This window comes from Salvia miltiorrhiza, chromosome 1 (assembly GCF_028751815.1).
Source record: "Salvia miltiorrhiza cultivar Shanhuang (shh) chromosome 1, IMPLAD_Smil_shh, whole genome shotgun sequence".
In the NCBI taxonomy this organism is placed as follows: Eukaryota; Viridiplantae; Streptophyta; class Magnoliopsida; order Lamiales; family Lamiaceae; genus Salvia; species Salvia miltiorrhiza.
In genome coordinates this window covers 58,427,920-58,436,596 of record NC_080387.1, presented here as the reverse complement: position 1 = coordinate 58,436,596, position 8,677 = coordinate 58,427,920, and the positions used below count along the sequence as shown (strand labels likewise).

Sequence of the window (8,677 nt, the reverse complement as noted above, 5' to 3'; positions counted from 1 at the left end):
GCAACACACCCATACATAACTATATAATATATTTTGTTTTATAAATATATCTAGGAATTTCAATGAACATATCAGATATTCCCCATAAAATAAAATAAAAAACTTATGATGTCAGTGTGGGAATTAATTTTAAAAAATGTATTCTTTAATATATTATAATTCCATTCAATTAATGGATTGCTCAATCTTTTACCAAATCTAATTATTAGGATCGAAATTTATTTTCTTCGTTATTTATTATATCCTTGTATATGGAAGCAAGTAATAGCTACTTTATGTGAAACCCATAAAAAAAATCTGCAACCATATCGTACTTGAATTAATCGAATCATGACTTTATATCTAGTTTGAACTAAATCATAACTTTATGTCGTAAATTAATTTTGGAGTATATATTTACAAATACAAAATTAAGTAGGAGTAGGACACGGTAAACTCAAACCTTAAATGAGATCTAATAATGATACATCGGGATTTTCTTTTCAGAAAGGGCATCTTTACATTGGTATTAATTACAATATTTTTTCCACTTTCGGCTTAATTAATACAGTCCGTAATTTAATTTGCGAAACTTTTCAAAGAACACCTTATAGCAACACTCTTATATTTCCATAGTTATGTATAGTTTGTTCTAGCTTGTTTATTTTCAAAGTAGAATTTTATTTATTTATCTATCCTAATAAAATCTACTACTATATGTCCAAACAAAGAAGAGATCATTTGAAAACCTTCAAAATCAGATTTTATTCTGTCTTGAAATTAGAAACGTTTTCTACAAAAAAAAAAAAAAAAAAAAAAAAAAGTGGATTAGGGCCTGTCTTGCACGATTGGGTTTAATATTTTGTCGGCGGTTCCATATATATCCCAGGTTAGCACCTCAAATTATAATGGATTAATATTTGAGCATTAATATAGTTGAAAACCGAAAAGAGTGACAGCTAATTAACCTTGTCTTATCAAACTGCCAAACTATACCTTCTTCATAAGAATATGCCAATTGCCACGAGCTCATTACATCTTGCCACGTAAAGTACTTTTTTTTTTCTTTCCCGGTTTTAATATTATTGTATCAACGGTGTCGCACGAATTAATAAAAACTTGAGTATCCTTTTGAAGTTAAAGAACATAAAAAGTTTTTTTTTTTTTTTTTTTTTTTGGTTTGTAAATTTGTAACGTTAGCATGTTGATAAAATGATTGAGTGTAGTAGGTAGGTTTATACTATGTGATAACATAGTTGTATGCATATATACTTTGGAAAAATAAATTATGGAGTATGCGATCTTAGAAGTAAAGGGAATAAAATCACCAAATTTAGAAATATGCCCTGTGAAGCTTACAAAAAGAGAGGTCTTTTTTATATTTATATCGTTAATTTATTCGTTCGATGGTAAAAAGGTTTGAGCTAGTCCTTTTTAAAGATTTTTTGTGCTTCTATCAGTTTGAATTTTGAAATATATATTTATATTATGCTAAATTAATATTTCTTCAATACTCAATAGTAAATCTTCTTACATTTCCCAATATATATAGGTCTTTTTTTCTAATTCGTGAAGAAACTTCCAGAGTAAATATTCTTGTATAATTTGAATTTTTCAATGTATGTGTGTATATATAATATTTTAAAATTATAAATTGCTATTTTTCCAATTGATTTCGATATTACAATCAAGATCGATTCACCTCCATAGTAAGTTTTAGATTCACAATTTTATACTGTACTAGTTTTTAAGTGGAAAAATAGATGTAGGTATTTTTTGTTTTGTTTTGTTTTTTTTTAAGTCCGTGAGAAAATTCATTACTATAAAAAATAGATGTAGGTATTTGATACAAAAGTTGATAGTTCAAAGTTAAAAAATACTATAAAAAAATATAAATTCAATTATTCATAATATAATTAATAGTAAGAAAATAGAATTTTTGGAGCCGGAAAATAAATATGGATACAATTTATATAAAAATTGAAGGTTCAATGTTAAAAAAAATTAATAATTCAGAATATAATTGATAATTTATAGTACAAAAATAGTTTAAGATTTAAGTGATTAATGAATGTATAGATGATTTGTTAATTGAGAAGAAATTTGTGTATAATCAAAATCTCTATATGAGTACTTGCTTTTTTTTTTTGATAAGGGAAAAAAGATTTTTATTTAAAAGATGGTACAAGGAGTACCGAGCACGGGTCATCCCGCGAGAAAACAAAAAGATCAAGGATTACAACACCTGGGCATCGGGGCATCCCAAAGAAGCCACAGACCGAGATTAACCCTGAAGTTGAGCAGCTGCGTTCCATCTGCGGAAGTCTGCGTTGGGCTGATTCAGATTAAAAGCCGAACTCCAACCCCAAATTCTAGTCTTTATTTCAGCAACCATTCTTTCCTTAGACCAAGAACCTTGTTTGAAAATGCATTCGTTTCTCTTCTTCCAGATGCACCAGACTACACAACACCAAACCGCGGTTAAGAACTTGACATCTTCCTTTTTCCCAAGGTTGGCGAAGGCATTAAAGTGAGGCTTCGCTTTAAGGTGGAAAACAGCTTGCTTGCCCATCCAAAGGATCACCTCCTTCCAGACTTCTTCTATTTTTGCGCAGGAGAAAAATAGATGCTCGACTGACTCTTCCCACTCGTTGCAGATCACACAGAGGTTCGGCCCCTGAATTGCCACCTGCCGGCGAATAAGATTGTCGATGGTTGGTAAACGTCCTTTGATGACCTTCCATGCCGTCAGGGTGACTTTTGCGGGGGCTTTGATTTTCGAAATCTGCGTCAATTCGTCTTCTTTTATTTGATAATTCCTCTGTCTTCGCTCCCTGCTTAAAGTCTCATAAGCCGACTTGACTGAAAAAACACCGTTTGTAGCAGCTTTCCAACACCACCCATCACGGTTGTCAACCCTCAAATCTCGTCTATTGATAATGGATAAGAGGGACTGAACTTGCTGTAATTCCCGTCCCCTTGGCTCTCGACTCCACCCAAGATTCCAGGTCCAACTACCTTCAACCCAATTCCCCATACTCTTGATTCTTCCGGCTCTGTTGTCGGAGATCCGAAAGAGTCTAGGAAACAGCTCGGACAACTTTCCCTCCCCACTCCACCAGTCATTCCAAAAACTAAATAGTTCTCCATCTCCCAACACCACCTCCACATTATCGCGCATCCACTTACCCTCGTCCCCCCTGCAAATACTCACAACATTTTTCCACCAACCAGGTTGCATTCTCTTACCATCAACTTTGCTCAACCCACTGTTTTCCCACACAAACTCGCCATGGCTTGCTCTCACCACCTTAGCCCAAAGTAAATTTTTATCCACCAAGAATCTCCAAATCCACTTGGTCATGAGGGCCAAATTAAACCACTTGAAATTTTTAAAGTTTAAGCCCCCACGACCGAAATCCACGCACAAATCATCCCACTTCACCCAATGAATCTTCCTTTCCTCCAATCCCCCGGCCCAAAGGAATTTACCAAAACAAGTATGAATTTCATCAACAACACGCTTAGGGATTTTGGAGAAGGAAAGATGAAAGATCGGAATAGAGAGCAAAACTGACCGGATAAGGGTGGCTCTACCAGCGAAGGAGATTTTCCGCTTCTTCCACCCGTTGATCTTGCTTTTAATCTTATCGACCAGAAATGTCCACTCTATCGATCTAGAAAGACATCCCCCTATTTTAATCCCGAGATATTTGGTGGGAGGACTCCCAGTCTTACAATTTCAACAGTTCCGCCATCTGTGCACTTGAATTATCAGGAAGGCCAATCCCAATGAGGCAACTTTTTTCGAAATTCACCTCGAGACCTGCCAGAAGTTCGAAGATCTTGAGAATACACTTGATAGCAAACACATTTTCAGTTTTCCCTGCTGTGACGAACATGGTGTCATCTGCATATTGAAGGTGTGAGATTAATAGAGCCTCCCTCCCAATTTTGTATGGCTCCAAGAGATTCAACCGAACTGCTCTCTCCACAAGGATATTAAGTCCTTCAGCCACAATCAAAAAGAGGAATGGGGAGAGTGGATCCCCCTGTCTTAAACCTCTTCCCATCTGAAAATCACCTGACGGACTACCATTAACAAGAACATTGATCGAAGCTGACCTGAGACACCCGACTATCCACCTTCGCCATCTTCCGCTGAAGTTCATTCTCTCCATCATTAAGTTCAGAAAATCCCAATCCACTGTGTCGTAGGCTTTTGCAAAGTCGGCTTTAAAAAGCACAGTTGGTTTTTTCTTTCTCTTTGCCTCAGCTAACACTTCGTTTAAAATCACAACCCCATCCAAGATATTCCTTCCTTCGACGAAGGCACTTTGACAATCGGAGATGATAAAATTTAGAGTCTGCTTGAGGCGAGCTGCGAGTACCTTAGCGACGATCTTGTATAGGCAGTTGATGAGGGAGATTGGACGGAAGTCAGACAATTCCACCGCCCCTTCTTTTTTGGGTATAAGAACCACAAACGAAGGATTACAACCTTTGGCCAGAGTCCCGTGGAGATAGAAATCTTGGAACACCTTGAGCATATCCTCTTTAATGATTTCCCAACAACGCTTAATGAAAAGAAAATTGAAACCGTCCGGGCCCGGGCTCTTCCCGCTATCACACTGCCAGATTGCCTCCTTGATTTCTTCCTCAGAGAACTGGGCATCAAGTTTTTCACTCACTTCATCAGGGATTTTTTTTGAGACAAAATCCAGCGGGATACTAGGTCTTGTTCTCACTACATTCTGGAATTGAGCTTGGAAGTGATCCTTGATAGCTTTTTTCACTTCCCTAGGATCTTCGTTCCAAGAGCCGCCCACCATCAATCCTGAAACCTCGTTTATAACCCTCCTACCCGCGATAGCTCTATGGAAGAAATGGCTATTGATGTCTCCATCTTTAACCCATCTCAGTCTAGCTTTTTGAGCTAAAAGACTGTCTCTGTTCTTAAGCTGTAGCCATAGGTTTGCCTCAGCTTCTCTTCTTTTCAAGACTTCCTCTTCATCCAATCCCATAGTAGTCATCCAGGGCATCCCACATCTGAATCTCCTCTCTAATCTTGGAGACGTTATTCTCAATGTTTCCAAACGACCCTTTGTTCCAGTTCTTTAAGTCCGCCTTCAGCCTCTTCAATTTTTCTTTAAATATAAAGCAATCCCCAACCGTTTATTCCACTCCTTTGCCACGATTCTTTTACCACAGTTTCAAACTCCGGATGGTTTAGCCAAGCGTTCATGAACCGGAACGGCTTCGGATCCCCATTCAACTTGCTTAGTATCCAGTAGAATTGGGCAATGATCCGACACCGATCTTCGTAATCCTCTTGCTTTTGAGTGCGCCCAAGTGTGGAAGCCACTTGTCATTCACAAGGAATCTATCTAATTTCGTTTTGCACAAGCCTTGTGGTTGGTACCATGTGAAACCCCTTCCCTGCAACCGAATATCCTCCAATGCATTTCCTGTAATAAAATTATCAAAAACCCTCATTTCTCTCGGCGAGAATTGAAGCCCCCTCCCACTCCTTTCCTCTGCTGCTCTAATTGCGTTGAAATCACCTGCAACACAAACACAAGCCTCTCTATTCTGCCCTAACATCATCCCAATAGTATCCCATAAAATTTCCTTTTCGCTCGGATTTTGAGCAGCGTAAACGTTAACCAGGCAGCAGGCAAGATTACCAATACGACAAAATCCGTTAACAATCAGGGCCCCTGGAATCTCCCAGTGACTCGAAGCGACAAATTTTTTTTCGTTCCAAATAGTAAGTATACCTCCGGACCTCCCTTCCGCACTCTGCTCCGCATACCCAAAATCCTCACCACCCCAAATCATCTTGAGTTCCCAGAGCCCCAATATCTCTCTTTTCGTTTCTTGAACAAAACACACGTCTATTTCCATTTTCCGAACAATTTCTCTAATTTCTCTTTTCTTCACATTACTCCCCAGACCTCTAACATTAAAAGAGAGGAGCTTCATTAATTACCTTGATTTGGGTTCTCCTCTTCGACCTCTTCACTTCTGGCGCTTGAAGACATCTTAGCCGACTCCGAATCTCCACTCTGCCATGTCATTCCTAATTTCTTGCCAAATTCCAAAACTCTCGTAGCTTCTTCTGACAGTAAGGTAGTTTCTTCTGGTTGAGGGGAATCTGTGTATTTCGATCTCTCTTGACCTCCTCTGTCTTCACGTGGAGAGTTTATTGAGCATTGAAGATCTTGATCGATTGGATTTTTGCTGGACTGCATCTTTGATTTTTTCTTGTTTTTTTGGTGAAGAAATCTGGAGAACCCCGGTTTCATGATATTATCATGTCTGCCAAGTTTTTTCCTTTTTTGACTTTTTTCGGATAATCTTTTAGAAAGAGAAGTGCGACTTTCTTTTCCATTTGCGCCTCTAGATGAAAGGGCAATAAACTCCCGGTTGGGCTTTTCTCCAAGAGACACATGACCATCCGTTTGTGGGCTGCTAAAGCATTTTGGGCCTGAATTCCGCAGCATAGGCCCAGATATGTTGTTAAGTAGCTTTTTGGTAGATTCAGCTGGACTTTTTCCCAAATCCACGAAACACAAGGATTCACTTGTAGTTGCTTTTGCCGAATCTTTTTCGGGACCCAGAGATAGTTCTCTATTCGTCTGCCTATCGCTGTTTGTGGCCCCGGACACCGCCAGCTCTTGTTCTTGTCCCTCTTTATTACAACACCCAGCTGTTTGTTCCATTAATGCTTGCAGACAATCCTTCTCGGGATGAGGAAAAGCGGCTACGTCTTGAACAGTAACCGAAGCGTGCTCTACCTGAACCGGTATTGATTCGATCTCCCCTCCTTCCTGTGATTGAACCGGGCCGCCCTGCAAAATCAATGCATTCGCCGGAGAGGCTGATCCCTCCATCTCTTCTTCGAGATCCGAGTACGAGAAATCTTCCGAATCAGATTCTGCAACCTTTGAGCAGGGCTCCTCAGACACATTATGGTCCTGCACTTCGACTACACGAATCTTGAAATGAGCTCCGTCTATATTGCATTGAAGGTGCTTATCAATCGACGCCAACCCCGTAGAGATTTGAACCAACGCCATGTCGAGGCGTGCCCTTTCCTTGGTGGAGACATGGATTTTGAGAACCATACCCATATTCGAGCCGGCGATGTGAAAAAACCTTGGGTTCCAAGCCTGTAATGGCACCCCGAGCCATTTTGTCCACACAGTCCTTTGAGTTTGAACGTCGACGTAAGACCAGGGTCTTACCCATTCGAACCAGAAACTCACCCATTCGTCGAGGCCTTTCAGCAGCTCCTGAACTGGCCTATGATCCAAGCTTTGGATGAGCACAAGATTACCTCCGAGGGAAGAGATCCTGAGCATCGAAGCGCACTCACTATTGATTTCTTCTTCAAATTCTTCCCACTGATAGTCCGTCTTAATAAAACCCGTAAACGCCTTGAGTAGCCACGTTCTCTCTTCTTCCGTGGTTTGGAAACCTATTATCTCATCTGCCGGGCTGACTGCCGACCCACCTAGCACTTCAGCGAAAGACTTTCCGCTTTTTCTGAGGCCTTTGTGGATAGATTGAACCTGGCGTGAGGAGTATGGTGCATTCTTTCTCTCCGAAGCTCTGTTCTGGATCACCTCCGGTCGGCTCTCCGTCTTCTTCTTAGTATCTTCCGGGCTCTGTCTGTCAAACTTTGGGATGAAGGCTCTGAGTTTGTAGCTACCGATCCATATATTGTTAAGTTCCTCCAGAGTACGAGAGATGTCAACTACCCCCTCGAACCTAACGAATCCGAAGAGTTTCCCTTTTAGATCTCTCTTTCTTGGGCAGTAGATGTCCAAGACATTACCTATTCTGGTAAACCTGCTCTCGAGAGTGTCCATCCATGTCCCTTCCGGGAAGTTGTTGAAGAAAAAAGATATACTTTTTCCCCTCACTTTGTTGGTTAGTCTTGCTCCGGTTTTGTGGGTCTGGGAAGAAAAACTATTTTTCTGGTAAATTGTGAATCTCGCCGGAGGTTTCGCTAACCTGGGCTGGGCTGTCCTTCTCCGCCTGACTTCTCTCCACTCTCCTTCTCTCTCCATCCTACCTTTGCTAATATATGAGTACTTGCTAACTAAAATAAATTAGATGTATTATTGTTCATGTTCGCCACCAAATCTTTTTTTAAAACTGTCAGTCTGTCACTTATTTGGTTATGCATAGCATACCAATGATGAAAATTTTCAATTTAACACTAAAAAAAGGAGATGTTTTAACGAATATAACGATAACACAATTTATTGAAATGTGCACGTCACATGAACAAATTATTAGTTTACTATGGGAAAAATCACCTTATCATTATCGCCTCCTAGCTGGTAATAATTCAAAAAATACCGTGGGAAATTAAATTAATTAACTATTGATATTGATAGAACCAAAAATATAGTACTCCCTCCATTCCCTAAACATCTTTTTAAAAGAGTAATTGTATATTCCCTCCGTCCACGAAATGAGTACCCATTTGTGGACGGCACGGGTTTTAAGAAATGTATGAAGTGTAGTGTGAGTAGTTTAAAGGTCTCATTTTTTAGTGTATTAATTAAAGAGATATGTGGGGTATACTTGCCAAAAAGGGAAATGAGTACTCATTTCGTGGACGGAGGGAGTATTTGATAAGGGAAAAATGAGTTCTATAAAAAATAAAAATTGTAACAGTAAT

At 39.5% G+C, this 8,677-nt stretch overlaps 2 protein-coding genes across 2 annotated transcripts; both read right to left on the bottom strand.

The window, feature by feature from the left end:
• Positions 1–2,263: 2,263 nt before the first annotated feature.
• Positions 2,264–3,343, bottom strand: LOC131010715 (uncharacterized). Its single transcript, XM_057938385.1, has one exon. It carries the CDS (start codon positions 3,341–3,343, stop codon positions 2,264–2,266), a length of 1,080 nt encoding a protein of 359 aa, XP_057794368.1.
• Positions 3,344–5,259: 1,916 nt separating this feature from the next.
• LOC131010698 (uncharacterized) lies at positions 5,260–5,964 on the bottom strand. The gene has a single exon (XM_057938364.1). The coding sequence runs from the start codon at positions 5,962–5,964 to the stop codon at positions 5,260–5,262; it is 705 nt and encodes a 234-aa protein (XP_057794347.1).
• Positions 5,965–8,677: the final 2,713 nt, after the last annotated feature.